Here is a 21,180-nt window from a genome sequence, read left to right on the forward strand (position 1 = left end):
CTTTTCTCTCCGTACTCGTACTGCACCCCCTCGCCCTCTGTAACTGCCACACCCCCTTTCCAGTCGTCAATTTATCAAACTGCCCCTGCAAATTCTTCCTCTGCGTCAACAACAGGAGTCCCCGAGTATCTCCTGTCCACATCGACTACCTCGCCCAGCAGCTGCCCATGCTCCTCCCTCCACCTCCTCCTGTCCCTTGTGACTTGAACAAGATAATCTTCCCTTGGACCACCGCCTTCAACGCCTCCCAAAACGTGGCCGCCAACACCTCCCCATTCTGGTTAAGCTCCACGTAATCCGCAATCGCCAGCCTCACCTTTTTTGCAAAACCCCTTATCTGCCAAGAGACCCGAATCTAGCACCTGCCCCGACCTAAGCCTGACCACCAGCCAATGTGGTGCATGATCTGAAACCACAATTCCCGCATACTCCGCCCCCACCACCTCCATCAGCACCGCCCGACTTGCCACAAAGGAATCAATTTTAGAGTACTCCTTGTACACATGCGAGAAGGAATGTAGCATTACTTGCTAGCGTGGCAACTCTTGCTTAAAGGCGCCCCCCCCCCCCCCCCCCCCCCACCCACCCACCCCACCCACCACCACCACCACCAGGCACCCCTTCCCCCACTGGTCCCTCCTTTGGCTGTGCAACCGGTCCCTTACCAACCTAACGGGCAATCCCACCTAAAGAGCCCCAATGTATGCACCCCTTACCCATAAAGAAAAGCACTCCAAATCATAAATCACCACCTTCCACAAAGAAAAAAACCCACAAACCGCAGGAGGGAGAAGGTGTAATCCCCCCCTTACAAACTTGCAACACCGCCAAAAAATCCCAACCATCTGGCAACACGAAACAACCAGAACACCCAACCTCCGTGGATTTAGCTCCTCCCTTTCACCAATTCCAAGTTCTCCAAGTTTATGGTCCCTTATAAAGCCATTTCTCTCCACTGGCGTCTGATAGTAGTAATCCTGCCCGTCGAATGTGACCCAAAGTGGTCCGCTTCTAGGGCCTTGTTTAGCACCTTTTCCTCCACCAGCCCGGCCAGCACCTCGACACATACTTTGTGGCGCACGTTCCTTCCACACCCTCCGGCAGACCCACATTTCACAAGTTCTGCCGCCTTGACATGTCCTCCTACCTGCTCCTTCCACATCACCTGCAGCGACATGCATGGATGCCCCAGGATCCCTATCTCCACCTCCAAAGATCCGATTGCCGTGGTTGGACACTGCCTTCTCCACCTCTAATATCGTCGCCCCTTGTGCCTCGAGGCACTTCTCCACCCGGTCCAGCTACTGCTCCCTGAATTGACTTAGATCAGTCTCCTTGCATCTCCTTCATTTGCTGGTGAAATTCTTCCTTGAAGAAGGCCGTCATCTGGAGCTTTCCCACTGATGGAGACCATTCTCTAAATTTCTGCTGCGCCACAGGTCCCCTCCAACTCCTGAGCCATGTCTTTCACTGTCTTTTGCCGAGTCTGATAGCCAATGGACATGCAAATCTTGGGGAGAGCCTCCTCTTCTGCACCTTCCGCACCTACCCCGGAACTACCCCGCTAACGGGTATAAAGTGCCCAAACCAACGCCTTCAAACCTGAGCTTCCCTGTACCGACCTCTCAGTCCATGGCCCCCACCAGAAGTTCAGCACAAAGTACCTTTTAAGCACACAAAATGACTGGGCAAATACCCTCTCCCCTCTGAACCCCAAGTGAATGTTTGTGGCTGCCTCGTCAGAATCCTCCACCCTCCTCCCCGCTGAGATGATTGTCACGTGAGAGCTTCTACGCTCCACTGCCAGAAACATACTTTAAAATCTTCTTTCATAATAACACTTTCCTTTGGTGCTTTGCGTTCCAAAATCCAGACCAGGCTTTCCAAATGACACTCAAACGAAGCTTCTGCTCCACTTCAACAACCATCTAGTCCAGGATTTTACTCTGCCCCTTTTAGGATTTAACCATTTTTTGTTTTGTGTTCTCTCATATATTTTCCTTTAAAATACGCAGTTGATACTGATCTAAGCATGGAACTGTAATCCTTTTGTTCACAAGCCACAGTCTTGTTTGTCCGCAACAATATTTGTGAAGAAGGCAATGAAATTAAATGAAAATCGCTTATTGTCACAAGTAGGCTTCAAATGAAGTTACTGTGAAAAGCCCCTAGTCGCCACATTCCGGCGCCTGTTCGGTGAGGCTGGTACGGGAATTGAACCATGCTGCTGGCCTGCCTTGGTCTGCTTTCAAAGCCAGCGGTTTAGCCCTGTGCTAAACCAGCTATGAGAACTAATGCAGTTGGTGAGAAGTTTTTTTAAAAAAGGAAGAGGACTGGTGCTAAAAACAATAATTGTGTATCTTAATTATTTCCTGCTGACATGCTGTTCTGATATTTACAGTTGGATAGGTTGGATACTTGAAGATCAGCTATTCAGAATTAGTTTCACTGTATGCAAAGTCCTGGGGCTGACAACCGCATGATGCACAAAGAAAATAGGATCTTTGGAGAGAATCTTGGTCAATTGTTGATTGAGCAACTGGATTCCCTTTTGACATTCTTCTGTCAATCTGTGTGGGCAAAGGAAACTGTCCGTTTAATGCCTTGCTACAAATTGATTTATTGCTTAAACAGTTACAAAACTGTATATGTATTATTAATTTCACTGATTTAGAAAAAAAAGATCGAATTGCTGTACCCTCATGAGAACTTGGTAGATAATCTAAATAAGTTAGTACACAATAGAAGCTTAGCTATTTGCTCACCTCCAGTTTTGGCTGAAGCCTCCAAAATAATTTTGTTTGCACTTAATTTGACACCAGTGCGCCTCTTAATCCACAAAATATGCTAATAGTATTTTCCCACATTTTTATGCAAAACATACACGATGAATTTTGGCTGGTTGGGGAAAGTTCAGGAGATATTGCTTATTTGTGTTTCATGGTTTATTATGAAACATGTAACCAATAATCACAAAGGTACTGTAGAATATGTTCAAGAAAAGTTATTCAAAACTGAAATGTGAACAAGCATTGAATGCAAATTGTACAAATGAAACATAATCAAGCCAGGGTGTTCTGGTTGTGAATGTGAAAGGACTGATGTCTGGCTTGAAAATGGAATTTCTAACATTAAATAGAGCACTCCATTTAAAAAGGACAAAATTTGTGTTTGATGTGTATGATTCAGTACTTTGTAGTTATTTTACCCTTGAGTAAGATTTTTCTCCTTCATGCACAGGAATTACGCCACAGTCTGTAAGAGCAGGACTTTCTCAATTGAGATCAGTTGCTACTGGTAGAGCAATTCCAAATATCAGCTATAATCCCTCTCAAGTGAAGTCATCTGTTTCGAATGTTTCTACAAGTTCAAGTGGACAAAAGTCCTTGCAGATAAACTCTCTAACACCTCTTCAAACAACTCAGACTTTTAACCATGCCAGTGGAACAGGTAAAAATAAGATGTATCCGGAATATCCTCTGCATTATTTGCTTCCTGCTCCTAAATTGAGCTATATCACTTGTATTGATGTTTGGTTGCTGTTTTTTCCTCCTCACACAAAAAAACTGTATGATGCATGATCTGCATTCCAAAATCAGCAAATGCAGTTAGGGCAGCACAGTGGAGCAGTGGTTAGCACTGCCGCCTCACGGCACTGAGGTCCCAGGTTCAATCCCGGCTCTAGGTCACGGCGTGTGGAGTTTGCACGTTCTCCCCGTGTTTACGTGGGCTTCGCCCCCGCAACCCAAAGATGTGCAGGGTAGGTGGATTGGCCACGCTAAATTGCCCCTTAATTGGAAAATATTAATTGGGTACTCTAAATTTATTTTTAAATAAAAGTAAATGCAGTTAGCATCCCTGTTTTATTACAGCTTTGTGTAAATGACTGGGTTCAAAATGTTGATTAAAACTTCTCATTAACCAAATGTTTGGCCGCATGTCCTGATATATCATCCGTTGATGTGGTGTTAATATTTCTCTGATTCTCTGTGAAGCAGTTTGGAGTATTTTTATTTTGTTGGACTTTCGCTGGCGGCGATGTGGTGAGCAGTTCCAAGCACAACCGCGGAGGCTCCCAGGACGGTACTTTATTTTTGGCCCTTTTTGCCTGGTTTATGGGTGATTTTTTGGGGGAGCAAAGAAATAGGTGTAGTTTGATGGAATACGATCCCTTCATACGAGTAATGTCCGGTAGATGTAACGCAAGGCAAAAGTCAGGCAAGGGATCGTCGTTCGATTCAGAAGTTCCTCGAGCCTCAGCAGGGGAGAACATGGCGGAGCCTTCTCCTGTGACATTGGCCCCTCAGTGGTTGACTGAGATGTTGGTCAGCTTCAAAGAACAAAGAACAAAGAAATGTACAGCACAGGAACAGGCCCTTCGGCCCTCCAAGCCCGTGCCGACCATACTGCCCGACTAAACTACAATCTTCTACACTTCCTGGGTCCGTATCCTTCTATTCCCATCCTATTCATATTCTTCACTTCTTGACTGGCGAATTGAAGAAGCAGCAGCAGGCGATTACTGAGGATCTGGAGAGGGCTTTGGCCCCAATTCGGGCGGCTATGGACAAGATGGATTGGCCAGTAGAGGTACAAGGGGCGACAATAGAGAAGATGGAGGTTGTATTCTCTGACCATAGTGATTGGATTGTCTCCCCGGAGGCAGAGATGGTGTTTTGGCTGAGGAGCATAGAGTGCTAAAGGCCAAGGTTGACTATCTGGAGAACTGCTCCAGATACCAAAACCTAAGAATCATTGGGCTGCTGGAGGGCCTAGACTATATGTCCAAGATGTTTGGAAAGTTGGTGGGGGAGGGGATCTTTCTGTTCTCTCCTGAATTTGACCAGGCCCATTGGTCGTTGAGGCAGAAGCCCAGATCTGCGGAGCCACCACGGGTGATCATAGTCAGATTTCATTGATCCTGGATAAGGAGCGCGATGTGAGGTGGGCGAAGGACCATCAAGATTGCAGATGGGAGGGCCATGCCATCAAAATAAACCAAGATGTTGGGACAGAGCTGGTAAGAAGGTGTTTAATAAGGGCAAGGGCACACTACAAGAGCAACGTGAGGTTTGGCTTTAAAGGACAGAGGCTATTACTTTGCGCTAAAGGATGCAAATGAGTTTGCCAAGAAGCATGGCCTGGGGGTGAACTATAGTGCATAAGGACTATGAAGTTTGTTGCTTGTCCATTGTTAAGTTAATCTTTATGTCTATTTTTTGTGGGATTTTTGTAGTGTGGGGAAGTGCTTGCAGTTGTGTCTGAGCTTGTTGGGCGTTTTTTCTGGGCGAAACTGGGGTTTTCTACTGTACAGTTGGAGGTTTTCTTTTGTGGGGGGCACGGTTGGATGTTGATTTTTCACAATTGTTTTGTAATAAAGTTTGGTATGGGCCGGGGTGGGGCTGATCGTTGATATACTGCTTAGTTGACATTGATTTCTACCCTGTTTACCCTGCTAACAGTATAGCTAGTTAACGGGAGTGAAGAAGGGGAGATGACTGCTGCTTATTACCTTTGGGGGACTACTGAGCTTAGGATTTTTGTTTCGGTTTCGGTTGTGTTTGGGTTTGGGGACAGAGGTGGGGGGGCGGCTTTTGTTGGTTGATTTTTTGGTTCTCGATGAGGCTGGGAGGGGGAGTGCTGGCGGGACTGCAGATGGTGAGTGTGCCTTTGTTTTTCGACTGGCTTAATGGGGGAGAGTGGTGGCCTCCTTGGGTGGGCTCAGAGCTGATGTAGGTTAGGGCACTTCTGGATTGCCTCACAAGGTGGATACGCTGATCCTGGGTGTGTAGGGGGTAGGTGGGGGACAGGCAGGCGGGTAGTGGACCTCAAAGTCCTCCTGTGTTTATAATCTGGAATGTGCGGAAGGGATGGGTGGGCAGTTATATCACTTGGATTTGGATTGTGGGGGGGGTGGTGCTGCTGTGTTGATAAATAAGAAGGTGGCCTTTACCGCGGTTAATATATTAGCAGACCCAAGTTAGAGGTACGTTAATCATTGAGTCGTTGGCGGGCACGCCAGTGGTTTTGGTCAATGTGTATGCACCAAATTGCGAGTGTGTGTCCGTGTCCGGATGGGTTCCCCATTGAATTTTACAAACAGTTTGCTGGTCAGTTGGTCCCACTTCTGCTGAATACGTTCCCTTGATCCTGAAGAAGGGTCAAGGATCCCACTGAATGTGGGTCGTATTGGCCTATTTTGTTGTTAAATGCTGGCGCTAACTTGTTGGCTAAAATGTTGGCAAAGCGTTTGGAGCCATGCCTACCTGAGGTGATTTCAGAGGAGCAGACTGGATTTGTTACAGGTCGGCAATTATTGGCCAATATTAGGAGATTGTTAAATGTTGTGCTGTTGCCCCCAGGGACCGAGCCAGAGGTGATTATATCGATGAACGCTGAGAACGATAGGATTGAGTGGGAGTACCTCTTTGAGATCCTGGGGTAGTTTGGCTTCAGGCCAAAACTTATTTAATGGATTAGGCTTTTGTACAGGATCCACACCACGAGTGTACGTACTAATGCCTTGAGTTTGGATTATTTCCAACTGAACAGGGGTGCATGGCAGGGGCGTCCGTTATCTCTGCTTTTGTTTGGCGTAGCAATCGAGCCGCTTTGAGGCCATCTAATTGATGGAGGGGGATAGAGCATGGCGGGGGAGGGAGAATATGATAACCTTGTATTGGATTGGATTTGTTTGTTGTCACGTGTACCGAGGTACAGTGAGAAGTATTTTTCTACGTGCAGCTCAAACAGATCATTTAGTACATGAAAATAAAATACAACACCAGGTACGCAATATAAATACATAGACATAGGCATTGGGTGAAGCATACAGGAGTGTATTAATCAGATCAGTCCATGGAGAGTCATTTAGGGAGTCTGGTAACAGCAGGGAAAAAACTGTTTTTGAATCTGTTCGTCCGTGTTCTCAGACTTTTGTATCTCCAGCTCGTTGGAAGAGTGAGTAATGCGGGTGGGAGGGGTCTTTGATTATGCTGCCCGCTTTCCCAAGTCAACAGAGGTGTAGATAGTTAATGGAGGGGAGGTGGGTTTGTGTGATTGACTGGGCGGTGTCACGACTCTGTAGTTTCTTGAGGTCTTGGGCCGAGCAGTTGTCTTACCTAACTGTGATGCAGCCAGATGGGATGCTTTCTATGGTGCACATGTAAAAGTTGGTAAGAGTCAATGATGACATGACAAATTTCCTTCGTTTCCTGACTATCTGTTTCTGTATATCACAGACCCACTCTAATGTGGGGGTGTTGCTCAGGAAGTTTGGCTCCTTTTTGGGGAGCTAGTTGAATACTGGCAAGAGTGATATTTTCCGGTGAACTCCCTGGGGAGGGGAGCTGATCTGGGCAGGCTGCCATTTCGTCCGGCCAGGACTAGCTTCTGGTATCTGGGAATCCGGGTAGCCCATGACTGGTCCTTGCTCCATAAACTTAATTGGTCTAATCTGGTGGATGGGGTGAAGACCGATTTGGAACGGTGGGATGCCCTCCCTCTGACCTTTAGTGGGAAGGGTACAGACAGTGAAGATGGATATTCTCCTGAGGTTTTAGTTCCAGTGTTTCCCATGGCTTCCTTTTGCAGGGTTAATAAATTGATATCTGCTTTTGCATTGGCTGGTAAGACTGCTCAGTTCGTAGGATGTTTTTGCAAAGGGATAGGCAGTCGGGGGATTGGCACTAGCTAATCTGTTATGTTACTCCTGGGTGGCAAATATTGATCAGGTGCGGGGGTGGTTCAAGGATCCAGACTCTATTTGCGGGTGGATGGAGGAGGTTTAGTGCATAGGGTCCAGTCTGAGGACCCTGGTTATTGCACCACTCCCGTTTTCATAGAATCATAGAATTTACAGCGTAGAAGGAGGCCATTCGGCCCATCGAGTCTGCACAGGCTCTTGAAAAAGAACCCTTCTTAAGCCCGCACCTCCACCCTAACCCCGCAATCCTTAACCTTGTTGCGTATGAAGGGCAATTTAGCCTGGTCAATCCACCTAACCAGCACATATTTGGACTGTGGGAGGAAACCGGAGCAACCGGAGGAAACCCATGCAGACGCTGGGAGAAGGTACAGACTCCGCACACAGTGACCCAAACTGGGAATTGAATCTGGAGCTGTGAAGCAACGGTGCTAACCACTGTGCTATCGTGCGCCCTGCTAGATTCTCTTTGAGTCCAGTGGTGATAGCCACTTTTAGGATTTGGAATCCGTTTATGTGCACTTTAAACTGGGTTCCACGTGACTGCTGGCTTCGATCTGCAGGAACCATAGGTGTGTGCCGACTGGCTTGGATTCATTGTTTAGGGCATGGGACAGGAAGGGGTTGGAGGTGTCGGGACATGTTTTTGAAGAGTAAGTTTGCTGGCTTAGATGAGTTGCTTGCGAAGTTCCAGCTCCTGAGTTGGAATGTTTAGATAAACACAATTTTTTTAATGCAAGGAGCTTCCTTCCTTTACCTTGGTACCGTCGCTTTTGCTTATGGAATGGGCCAGTCCTTGGCCGAGTTAGGGGAGAGTAAGATCTCTGGTGTCCGTGGGCAGATGTTGGCGATGCAGCAGGCACTGTTGGAGGAAGTAGGAGGGTGAGCTGGGTTGGTCTTTGAGTGGGGGGGCGGTGTGGAGTTAGGCTCTTCACAGAGGCAACTTTCCCCGTTACGAGTTAAGATTGTCAATGAGCTACTCCGTTTAATTGCCTAGACTGTAAAGCATTCACTTCAAGTATTTTTTGCCAATTTATGCTTGGAATCCATGTGAAACCTTTCCATTGGATGTATATATAACATTGGTGACCCAGACTGAATAGGTTACTGGAACTGACCCAATCAATGTCCTGTGAAGCCTCACCATTGTTTCTCACGGTCTTCTGGTTACTTTGGATTTTCTATTAGCTATTTAAATTTCTTTGACAAATTGTGTGCTGTTAAATTAGATCATTTTCTGAGACTCCCCATGTTGATTAATTTCCATCCACTGGACACTTGCATTCCACCTTTTTGTCTGCAATAATTAATTATCAGTTTCAAATTTGAATTTCCAATTCTTCCCATTTGCAAAACCAAACTAAATCAGTTAGCAATTTGCAACCACCTCTCCAGTCTCTAATTTAGTGTTGTGTACCTTGCCCTAAATGACTAAAAAGCTGATTTTAAAAAAAAATGATGCTTTCAGAGCCCAATCTATTATGTTCAGAATTGGAGGAATTTTCTTTCTGACTAGTTTTTCAAAACTTCCAATGATGCGTATTGGAACATCAGGATATAGGAACACTTACAGATGAATGTCTGAGTACTTTGCAAATGAAGTAGACATAGCAGGAAGTCGTGGAATTGAAGGGAAGAGGCAAAAAGGAGTGTTAAGTTTTGAAGGCAGGGAGAGGGACGTCGAGATTAAATGATGGGAAACTTTGGGTTGGAATGCAGTGACTGAAACATTGGTATCTGATGGTATAACAAGGGGAATTGGGAATAGGAATCTATTGTCTCGATCAGAATGTGAAGATGAGAAGTTGACAGCAAAGTTGAAGTGTGATCCCTGGCGTGGGGTCGGAGAATCCCGTCCCCTATGTCTATGTATTTACATTGTGTATTTATTGTATGTCCTATATATTTCATATGGAATGATCTGCCTGGACTGTACGCATAACAAGACTTCACTGTACCTTGGTACCCATGACAATAAATCTAACCCTCCCTATACCATTCTTTTTTAAACTGGATTGAGGAAACTTTGCTTTCAAAACTTAACATTTTAATAATGACATTTGGCAGTCTCTCCTCATTACAAGCCTATACTTTGGGCCATCGTGTTCCATGACATAGTGGTTGCCGTGGCAAGGTTGTGTGGTGTCGGGGTCGCTGTTTTCCTGAAGGCTTGGTATTTTGCTGCGGACAATGGTCTGTTTGAGGTTAGGTGGTTGTTTGAAGGCAAGTAGTGGAGGTGTGGGGATGGCATTGCGAGTTGTTCATCGTCATCGGTGACACTTTGAAGTCTCCGAAGAAGATGTCGCAGTTTCTTCACTCAGGAAGTACTTGACGACAATGGGTATTCTGTCGGTTACGTCCCATGTTTGTCTTCTGAGGAGGTCGGTGCGGCTTTTCGCTGTGTCGCATCGGAACTGTCGATTGATGAGTCGAGCACCATATCTCGTTCTTACGAAGGCATTTTTCAGCGTCTATAGGTGTCTGTCGTTCCTCCTCGTCCGAGCAGATCCTGTGTATACGGAGAGCTTGTCTGTAGGGGATGGTTTCTTTAACGTGTTTAGAGTGGAAGCTGGAGAAGTGGCGCATCATGAGGTTATCTTCGAGCTTGTTGTAGAGTCAAATGCTACGGTGTCCGTCCTTGATGAAGATGCGTGTGTCAAGAATGTAATCGACCCTGGAGAGTAGTCCATGGTGAGTTTGATGGAACTTGTTGATGTCATCGTGTAGTCGTTTCAGTGATTCTTCGCCGTGAGTCCAAAGGAAGAAAATGTTGTCAATGTATCTGGTGTATAGTGTTGGTTGAAGGTCCCATGTGGCGAAGAGGTCTTGCTCGAACTTGTGCATGAAGATGTTGGCATATTTAGGTGCGAACTTGGTCCCCATGGCTGTTCCATGTGTGTGGATGAAGACCTGGTTGTCAAAGGTGAAGACGTTGTGGCCGAGGATGAAGCGGATGAGTTGTACGTTTGCATCTGGAGATCGGCAGTTGTCAGTGTTGAGTACTGAGGCTGTTGCAACAATGCTGTCGTCGTGGCAGATGCTAGTGTGGAGTGCCGAGACGTCCATTGTGACGAGGAGTGTTCCTGGTCCATGGGTGCTGAGTTTCTGTAAAAAGTCCATAGTATCGCGACAGAATCTGGCGGTTCCTTGTACGATGGATTTTAAGATGCCCTCGACGTAGCCAGAGAGGTTCTCACACAGGGTCCCATTGCCTGATACGATGGGATGGCTGGGTGTGTTGGCTTTGTGTATCTTTGAGAGGCAGTAGAGATTTACAACGCGGGGAGGGGATGAGAGCATGTGGCATGCTCTGACGGCCTGAATCAAAACTTTTGATCAGTTTGTCGAGGTGGGGGTGTGTACTTTGATCAGATCGGAGGGTAACTGTCTGTAGTGTTCCTGGTTGTTCAGTTGTCGGTACAGTTCTTTGCAGTAGTCCTTTTTGCTCAGTATGACGGTGGTTCGTCCTTTGTCTGCTGGGCGGCAGCACGGTAGCATTGTGGATAGCACAATTGCTTCACAGCTCCAGGGTCCCAGGTTCGATTCCGGCTTGTGTCACTGTCTGTGCGGAGTCTGCACATCCTCCCCGTGTGTGCGTGGGTTTCCTCCGGGTGCTCCGGTTTCCTCCCACAGTCCAAAGATGTGCAGGTTAGGTGGATCGGCCGTGATAAATTGCCCTTAGTGTCCCAAATTGCCCTTAGTGTTGGGTGGGGTTACTGGGTTATAGGGATAGGATGGAGGTGTGGACCTTGGATAGGTGCTCTTTCCAAGAGCCGGTGCGGACTCGATGGGCCGAATGGCCTCCTTCTGCACTGTAAATGATGTGATGTGTGGTTTGACGACAATGCTGCGGTTGCCTTGAGAGTGCGGATGGAGAAGCTGCGCCCTGAAAGTTTGTTATTTCAAATAAACCTGTTAGGCTTTAACCTGGCGTTGTGAGACTTCTTACTGTGCCCACCTCAATCCAGCACCAGTATCTCCACATCTCAACATTAAGACATTCTTTTTCCAAATTCTTTCTGTGGAAAAGTAGTTTTTAAAATCCTGACGTGTGACTGCACCACATGCTACCATAAGAAGCAGTTAAAGATGATTAGGCTGAGGACACTGTACTGCAGCATTGCTGCAGCGCTTGCTGAGGTTGGGATGATTAGCTTCTTTCAAGCAAAGCATAGCCTATGATCAGTTGTGATTCCTGCTACTCGTTGGTTTTCCTATTATTTCCTATTGACCTCCAGTTTTGTTACTCTCATTCTGATGTTCCGGTCTCGTCTCCATTCCTGGGTCAAAGCTGTGTTAAGGCCTGGGGAGTTGTGGTTAGGCAAACTCAATCCAAGTATTGGAAAACATGTTATTGGTGATTAGATACTGCTGCTTGACAATATTGATGACTTATCACTTAGCTGATCATTGGGAGGAGGGTACTTGGTACATTGGGAGGAGTGATAATTGGTCAGGTTCGATACATCCTCTTGCATATTTGTGCCTTTTCAACACCAATGCCAATGTAACAGTTTGAGTGGGGGAATCTCTCTGGATAGCTGCTGGTGAGGAGAGTGGAGGGTGCCAGTGCTGGTGCTCCTGAATGCCAACTCTGCTACCAAATTTCAACTTGATTCAGGTTGGCAGGTTTATCCCCAAATGGAAACTAAAATCAACAGTAGGAATAGCAGAGATGTTAATCTTGGTAGTTGGTTCTGCCTCATGCAATCCGTCATTCCAAGTTGCTCTCCTCCATTGAGGTAAATTTGAGCTGTTTTCACATGTCTAACAATATAAATGTTTCATATCAGGGAGAAGATGGTTCTTTTCTATGAACTTGAGGAAATATTAAGTGTAATAATTCCTCTTTCTCCCTACAAACCCCAACAAACTTTGTTCCTCTTAGTAATTGTTAGAAAGCTTATCATTTCCTAATACGAACAGGGCATCTGAACTATTTGATTAGGTTATGTAATGCAATTCATTAATGGTATAAAAATGTTATGGTAATGTTAAGTAATATTTTTCATTACAGACTTGATGAATTTGAAACTTTTAATATATTTTAAACTGCTAGAATGAACCATTTATTTTCTTTGTCTTAGCAAATGCAGCCCAGAGCACAAATGCCAGTAACAAGCGGCCAGCAATCTGTGAGATAAACAATCTTTCTTCAAAGAAATCAAAAAGCATTGATGTTGGATCTGGAAGCATTCCATCGATTTTATCATCGTCTTCAACCGGCTGTCCTGCAGTGGTGTCATCATATAACAGTGCATCAAAAGGTATTTTTTTCATTAATTTCAGCTATTTACAATGGAAGAAAACTTTGTGTAAATCCATCACTGGTAAATTGGGAATGCCTGGATGCAAATGATCATTCATCTCTGAACCTCAGATGAACTTCCTTCACTCTTGCATCCTCTAAATTCTGTAGGGTTCAGTTCAAGATACTTCCATTTCTATCACACCATTGTTTGGAGTCAGAACTCAATTTTCCTTGTGGTTAATATTCATTCCATTATTTCTTAAGTTGGCACTTGAGACTGTTTTATGATATTTACTTCCATTAGCAAACTGCTGGGTTTCTTTTTACAAAATTGTCAAAACTTCAAGAACTCCTGTAATAATTGCAGCTGAATATTCATATTGATGGACAGTAAATATGTACGGCTTGCATTATGGCAGGATTTGATTTATTTTTAGCAAGGGTTGTATGGCTGGAGGAGGTTATTGAGCTGTGAAAAGGTTTAAAAATTAGGATTATTTGAACTGTTGGACAATCATTGTCAGTCAGTTTGCAAAGGGATGATGAGCAGTGGAGCTTTGGATGAGGGTAAAGAACATAAGGTTGGCCAGGTGAACGTTGGAATAATTTTTTTGGAGATGACTGAAACATGGATTTAAGTATCAGCAGATGAAGTGAAGCAGGTTGGAGGTGAATAATGTTGTTACAGGGTGTCAATTGGTGATCTTCATAATGGAGAGGATATGTGGTTCAATGCTCCGCTCAGGATCAAATAGGCACAGAGGTTGTGAATAGTGCCTGGGGAGAGGGATTGATATTTGTGCGAAGAGTGCAGGGATTGCGATGGAGGCTAAAGTTGTAAAAGCTTTGTTTTTCCAATGGGGGATATTGTAGCTCAACCAGGACTATTAAAACCCAGTGTGCAGCAATTTTATAAGATCACAAGAAATTGGGGCAGAAGTAGATTATTTGCCCCTCGAGCCTGCTCCACCGTTTGATAAAATCATGGATGACCTGATTGTGACCTGAGCTCCACTTTGCTACCTGTGCCCCATAACCCTTCACTCCCTTGTCGATCAAACATTTGATTGCAGCAGTAGGAGCAGCAAAGATGCAGCCTTTAATGTATTCGTTGACCCAGCCTCAACTGCTCTGTGTGGAAGATAATTTATTTTCACTTGTGGTATACATAAGTAGTCATAGGAATAAAAACAGAAAATACTGGTTAAACTCAGTCGATCTGGCAGCATCTGTGGAGAGAGAGAAACAGAGTTAACGTTTCACATCTATGTGACCTATCTACACATCCCCACAGATGCTGCCAGACCTGTTGAGTTTATCCAGGATTTTCTGTTTTTATTTCAGATTTACAGCATTCGCAGTATTTTGCTTTTATTAGAAAGGCTTTCATGATGCTCTCAATGCATCCCTGAACAGGTCAAATCTCCCCATTGACTCCAAGGAGACCCTGGCTTATGACTGACCAAAATAAAGCAGATACATTTGGAACGCATGGAACACATCGAGAGACTTCTATGGGAGCAAGCAGAGATGAAGTTGAGGGGTCGGAGAGAGTATCTCCCAGAAGCTCATTATCCTATTATCCAAGCACCATTTCATAGAATCATCGAATTCCAACAGTGCAGAAGGAGGCTATTCGACCCATCAAGTCTGCACTGGCCCTCTGAAAGAGAACCCTACCTGGGCCCACGCACCACCCATCCTCTTAACTCCACCTAACCATTGGGCACTAAGGGGCAATTTAGCATGGCAAATCCACCTAACCGGCACATCTTTGGATTGTGGAAGGAAACCAAAGGACCAGGAGAAAGCCAATGCAGACAAGGGCAGATTGTGCTGCATTTTGCAGAGTCTGCAGATTGCATAATGGCCATACCAGCCATCTTGGAACCCATCGACCCCCCCCCCCCCCCCCCCTCGCCAGAAAGTTGCTGCATAAATTCACAGTAGTCTGCTGATGAAATTTTAATACAAATAAAATAGTTCTTGAAACAAAGAAAGTGAATTGCGTTACATCAGACAAAAGGTTTGAAAAGATTTCAATAGAAACATAAGATGATTCAAATTTCCACTAATCCATTACCCTCATAACATCTTTACAGACACACAAACCAGTTAAGAGTTACCACTAGCTTGACACAAAGGCTTCTCGCCTGAAACAGGCACGGTTGAAAATTGTTTTCTTCCAATGAATTCCTGAGCATTCAAATTATGCTCCTCACCCAACTCTTATCCCTCCCCGAGGCACACGCAAACACATTCTAAACTCAGTCTTCCAGTCGCACCTCATCTAGACTGATCACTTTCCTGAGTCCCATAACTGATTATTCAGTTTACTGTCACATTAGTCTTGCAGGTTTCCTGGTTGGAGCTGCAGATCTGTTTTCTCTCTCTCTCTCTCTCTCTCTCTCTGGCACACACATTGAACTCCTTCTCTCCTGTCTTTTCTGTATCAGTGTGACTGGATCAATGTCGCTAAGCAACAGTTAACCTTTTTTATTTTCTCTTTTTTTTCCCCCACTAAACTTTTAATCCATTTGAACCTATCTCTTTAACTTCAGGGGCTGCGAGACCTCATTAAAAATGTTTATATACATTTCAATGAAAGACCTGAAAGCTTTTAGTCACAGGTAGGCACCAAGGTTCATAAACAAAACCTAAATGAAACTGAAACAATTTTAACCTTTTTAACACACCAGTATATAAATTTAACTTAAATTTCCAGGTTTTTCCTCACACAAAGGAGAGATGCATTCAGGGGCAAGCTAGACAAACGTTGAGCATAAATGGTTATGGTGGTAGTTTTAGAGGAGTAAAGGTGTAAAATGGCTCCTGTGGAGCAAGAACATGTGCATGACCCGGTTAGGGTGAATGGCCTGTTTCTGTGCTGTATATCTGAATTCCAAGTTTTTCATTACTTGCATGATTTGTTGTCAACCGCATATGCTTTTATACTTCCGATTTCTAATAGATGAAATGAACTGAGATATTACACCACTAACTGGAAAAAGCCTATTCAATTTTGGACATATCAGCAGTGATCACTTAAAATGAGACTGCGTTTATATATTCTTGCCTGCCTAAATTATAGTTAACAGAATGAGTGCGTGATACCAGTCATCAACCTGTCCAAGGTCCTAAAAGATGTAGGCAACTATATATTTCAAGTACCTGTATCTCTGAAATGACGATCAAACATATTTCATCAGCAGTGGGATTTCCTGTTCCAAAAAAGGCTCCTGTGATGGAACTTTTTGGTTTTAGTTTATCTTTAATCAGCAAGTGCTAGCACCAAATCTTGTTCAGAGATCAACGACGTTTCATTCTCACAGGACCAATGTGTTGTAAGTTATTGTATAGAACCAAACATAGCTTTGTATCTGCCCGTGATGACTTTTTTCCATTTTCTAGAGCAAACATGAAATTGAAATGGATAACCACACTTCCTTTGAGAATAGATGTGGAGTCTCCAGATGTTTTCTTCATTGTGATTGTCAGCCCCCCCCCCCCCCCACCACACACACACACACAAAAGATGCTTGCAGCACCCTGTGACCTTACCTTGTTGTTAATAAGGCAATATCTGCCATGCATGTTGCTTGAAAGATGTCAGCTTTATTCGCTGTTGCTCAACATGTTGATTTGGCAGGTATTTGCTTTTATTGTGAGTATTAAAATGCTTGAAAATTGAACTAGGGGTAGCACAAGTGGATAGCACTGTGGCTTCACAGAACCAGGGTCCCAGGTTCAATTCCCCGCTGGGTTACTGTCTGTGCGGAGTTTGCACTGCTCCCCGTGTCTGCGTGGGTTTCCTCCGGGTGCTCCGGTTTCCTCCCACAGCCCAAAGACGTGTAGAGTAGGTGGATTGGCCATGATAAATTGCCCTTCGTGACCAAAAATGTTAGGAGGGGTTATTGGATTACGGGGATAGGGTGGAAGTGAGGGCTTAAGTGGGTTGGTGCAGACTCGATGGACCGAATGGCCTCCTTCTGCACTGTATGTTCTATGTAAGTAAACAAGAGTCTCACTTTTTGCATTTCTGCAGAGAATTATATTTGTAAGACCTGACCTGAAAGAAACAATATTATTGGTGGAAAAATTTAAATCTGAAAACTATCACTGATCATTTATGTTTATATACCAATACTATAGTAAAAAAAAAAAATTTTTTTTTTTTAAAGATAGTTTATTGGAGGTATATCAAATATGTACAGACAAAAATCAATCAGAGGCATAACAAATGAACCGTGATGTAATACATAAAACATAGTGCAGAAGGAGGCCATTTGGCCCATTGAGTCTGCACCGACCCACTTAAGCCCTCACTTCCGCCCTATCCCCGTAACCCAATAACCACTCCTAACCTTTTTGGTCACTAAGGGCAATTTATCATGGCCAATCTACCTAACCTGCACTTCTTTGGACTGTGGGAGGAAACCGGAACACCCGGAGGAACCCACGCAGACACGTGGAGAACATGCAGACTCCACACAGACAGTGATCCAGCGGGGAATCGAACCTGGGACCCTGGCGCTGTGAAGCCACAGTGCTATCCACTTGTGCTGCCCCATCTCATATAATATAATCTCAATAATAACATCTCATATAACAAAATAATATAACATGTTAAACACAACTTGTATACAATCCCGCATACCTTCCCCCACTCCCCAAATAGAGTTTTCCAACCAATATATCCCTCAACCCTCCCCTTCCCCCAAAGAAAAGGGACACCACCTCTCCTCCTCCTCCTATTCTCCCCCCCCCCCCCCCCCCCCTCCCTACTGAAGTTTTAGTACATCTTGAAGAAGTCGATGAACAGCTTCCATCCTCACGGAGAACTCCTCGTCCATCCCTCTATTGGTGAACTTAATCTTTTCCAAGTGGAGGAATTCAGCTGGATCCAGCACCCAAGTCCCAACCTTTTGGCAGTTCCGAGTCCCGCCAACTCTGCAAAATCCTCCTCTAGGCTAGCAGGGAGGCAAATGCCACCATGTCCGCTTCTCTCCCCATGTAAAATTATTTTTTATTACCATGTTTTACATCAATATGTCTCAGGAACTTAACACAATGAATTATTATTAAGGTATAGTGACTTTTGTTATTGAAAAATGTAGCAAGCATTCTGTACCAGCAACATTCAGAAATTATGCAATGAACAATAAGTCAATGTAATGTTGGGACATCATCAGGGCACTGGCAAGATCTTTTTCTCATTTTAATTTCTCCTGTTTGGCTTTTTGTTAATCATCAAAGCGTGCAATGCTACACCACATTTATTCATTGTGGCTAAGAACAAGAGTGAAAACAAATATGAAGTGAAGTTAACATTTCTGGGCTATATGATTGAGTTAGATCGAGTTAGAAGAATGAGGCACTAATGTGCTGTGCACCGAGATGGAGACTTATATGCATCGTTATTTTTCTGCAAATATGTTTATGAATAATTGAGAAGGCGGATGATCAGAGTAAAGCATGTAGGTTCCCCTTGTAGTCATTGAGGACCTGGACCAGCTGAGCATTTCATTTTAGGTTGGTACTTAAACAATGAAATTATTTTGACAGGATCGCAAAGTAATATTAAAAATGGGGTACCATTCCCAAGGGCTTGTCCAAAGTGCAACATTCACTTCAATGTCTTGGATTCTTTACGGCAGCATATGGTTGTAAGTATTTTGATGATTATTTATGCAACAAGGAATAAGAAGGATTAGTGCTTCGGTTTGAGATGGTGTATGCAAATAATTGAACATGAACTTAAAAATATTGCAGTTTACAAGGCAGTGTCCTTTTTGTTTTTAAAAAAAAAAAGTAACCATGATAATGAACCTTTTATTACTTCATATTTTGTTCCGGTGGCATTTGTTTGTTTTAACTTGTAATATGCACCACCATTAAAACCATCATGATATTAAAATTATTCATCTGGGACCTCAGATAATTGATAACACTATTGGTTTGTACCTGTTGAGTTCTGTTGTCCAGATCTGGTGTCTAGCTACTGTCCTGGACCATCATCAGAACAATCGTCAAACAAAGTCTTGGAAATCGAAAAGGGGAAACTTATTATGTTGGTCAATGATTTTTATTATGGAAAAGATGATGGTGATGCCCACTTAAATCAACAAGATCAGAAGACAAATACAACTTTCAAGTGTTACAGTTGTCTGAAGATTCTTAAGAATAACATAAGGTACCATATCCCTGCATAAATTAATTGCCCAAACACACGACCTATGCCATATTTCTAAAACAATATTACTTGAATGAGAATTTATTTGATAAGTTTTGTTCATATATTCTGTTAAATCTGCAATTTAGTTTAAAATAACAATAAATTGGGGGCAGCATGGTGGCACAGTGGTTAGCACTGCTGCCTCACAGCGCCTAGGCCCTGGTCATTGCCTGTATGGACTTTGCACATTCTCCCCATGTCTGTGTGGGTCTCCCCACAACCCAAAAAGATGTGCTGGATAGGTGAATTGGCGACGCTAAATTGCCCCTTAATTGGAAAAGAAAAAGAATTGGGTACTGTAAATTTATGGATAAAATAAAATAACCATAAATTAAAGAGCAAAGAGAAAAATGAAAATGTTTTAATCACTTTGACCAAGTTGTTTGATTTTTCACCAGTTCTGGATTACTGCTGTTTGAACTCTAGTCTGAACTGTGCTCCATGAGAGTGGTATGCAGTAATTCTTATTACACTTGTTCATTTGGGAATCTTGGGTTTGAGATGTGGGAAGTTCTTCCCCGTTATTTCATGCTGTTACTCATGGTTGCGCTTTGTAGTGTGCTGCCATTTTAGAATTGAATGAAGCTCTTGTATGTTTTTATTTATAAAGTTGTATCCATGGGATTTACTCACAACCAAGTCCCATGGGTGTAGCTTTGTTGGAAACCCACTCTACATTTGTATTATCATTTACTTATAATTTGAAATGTCTGTGCTGTGATTAGATCCTTCAGGCAGGCATAGATGTTTGAGGAAAAGTTTCACTCTGAATTGCAGTAACCATGAAAATCCTGATGCAAGGAAAATTGGCTGATGCAACAAGTTTCAGATTTGGTCCTTTTTAGAGCAAAGGACAAAGATTACAACTGAAGGGCTGAGCGAGGAGATCCAGTGGTATAATGTTAGTAATCCATAGGCCCAGGGTATTGCTTTGGAGACCCGGGTTCAAACCCCACCACGGCAGATGGTGAAATTTGACATTTGTAATTCTAATGATGATCCTGAAACAATTGTCAGTTTGTCATAATAACTCTTCTTTCCCGAAAAGGCTATCAGTGACCCAGATATCTGCCACCCTGACCTGGTCTGTCCGACATGTGACTCCAGACCCACAGTAAATGCCCTCTGAAATGGCTTTAGCAGTCACTTGGTTTGAGCGCAGTTAGGCAGTTAATAGCATTATAATAAAAATAAGACATGAAGGATTGAGTTTGGCAACATTATAATAAAAATAAGCCATGAAGGATTGAGTTTGGCAATGTGGTCAGCACAGCAATGTTTTTTTTCATGACGTTAGGGCAACACGGTAGCACAGTTGCTTCACAGCTCCAGAGTCCCAGGTTCGATTCCCGGCTTGGGTCACTGTCTGTGCGGGGTCTTCACGTTCTCCCTGTGTTTGCGTGGGTTTCCTCCGGGTGCTCCGGTTTCCTCCCACAGTCCAGAAATGTGCAGGTTAGGTGGATTGGACTTGCTAAATTGCCCTTAGTGTCCAAAAAAGGTTAGGTGGGGCTACGTGGATAGTGTGGAGGTGTGGGGATAGGGTGGAGGTATGGGCTTAGGTAGGTGCTCTTTCGAAGGGCTGGTGCAGACTCGATGGGCCGAATGGCCTGCACTGTAAATTCTGTGGTTACAGAAAATATTTATGCAAAGGTCTTCATGTATATCATTGGAAGGAGTTGAGTTTTGTGTGTTTATATCATGTCTTTATTAAAACTAAAATTTTAAGTTTGGCATTCCAAAAAGAATAGTTCATTTGTATTAAACAAAAGCATCTTTTAAAAAAGCTGAAGAAAGTCTGTTGATCTAAATATTGTGCTGTAAGCTGCAATATCCTTCTCAGTAACATACCTAAGCCATCAGTCTTTAAAATACTCAGTTTTTGACTGTGCTGTTAGTTTCTATCGCTTGTAAAACACAACCTACTCGGCTACTATTTTTACGGTTATAGGGAGTCCTATAATGAGGGATTATTGGGACTCTGTATATTTC

At 43.8% G+C, this 21,180-nt stretch overlaps 1 protein-coding gene across 7 annotated transcripts in view; it reads left to right on the forward strand.

Moving 5' to 3' along the window:
* znf280d (zinc finger protein 280D) overlaps positions 1-21,180 on the forward strand; it is a 188,787-nt gene that overhangs the window by 105,661 nt on the left and 61,946 nt on the right. For 6 of the 7 annotated variants that reach the window (XM_072470735.1, XM_072470737.1, XM_072470736.1 and 3 more), the window contains 4 exons: positions 3,241-3,450; positions 12,793-12,972; positions 18,522-18,622; positions 18,929-19,149. In XM_072470735.1, the coding sequence (XP_072326836.1) occupies positions 3,241-3,450; positions 12,793-12,972; positions 18,522-18,622; positions 18,929-19,149 (712 nt within the window). The remainder of the gene's footprint in view (positions 1-3,240; positions 3,451-12,792; positions 12,973-18,521; positions 18,623-18,928; positions 19,150-21,180) is intronic. The other variant, XM_072470740.1, reaches the window with a different exon arrangement.

The sequence above is a fragment of the Scyliorhinus torazame genome, chromosome 12, assembly GCF_047496885.1.
Source record: "Scyliorhinus torazame isolate Kashiwa2021f chromosome 12, sScyTor2.1, whole genome shotgun sequence".
Classification (NCBI taxonomy): Eukaryota; Metazoa; Chordata; class Chondrichthyes; order Carcharhiniformes; family Scyliorhinidae; genus Scyliorhinus; species Scyliorhinus torazame.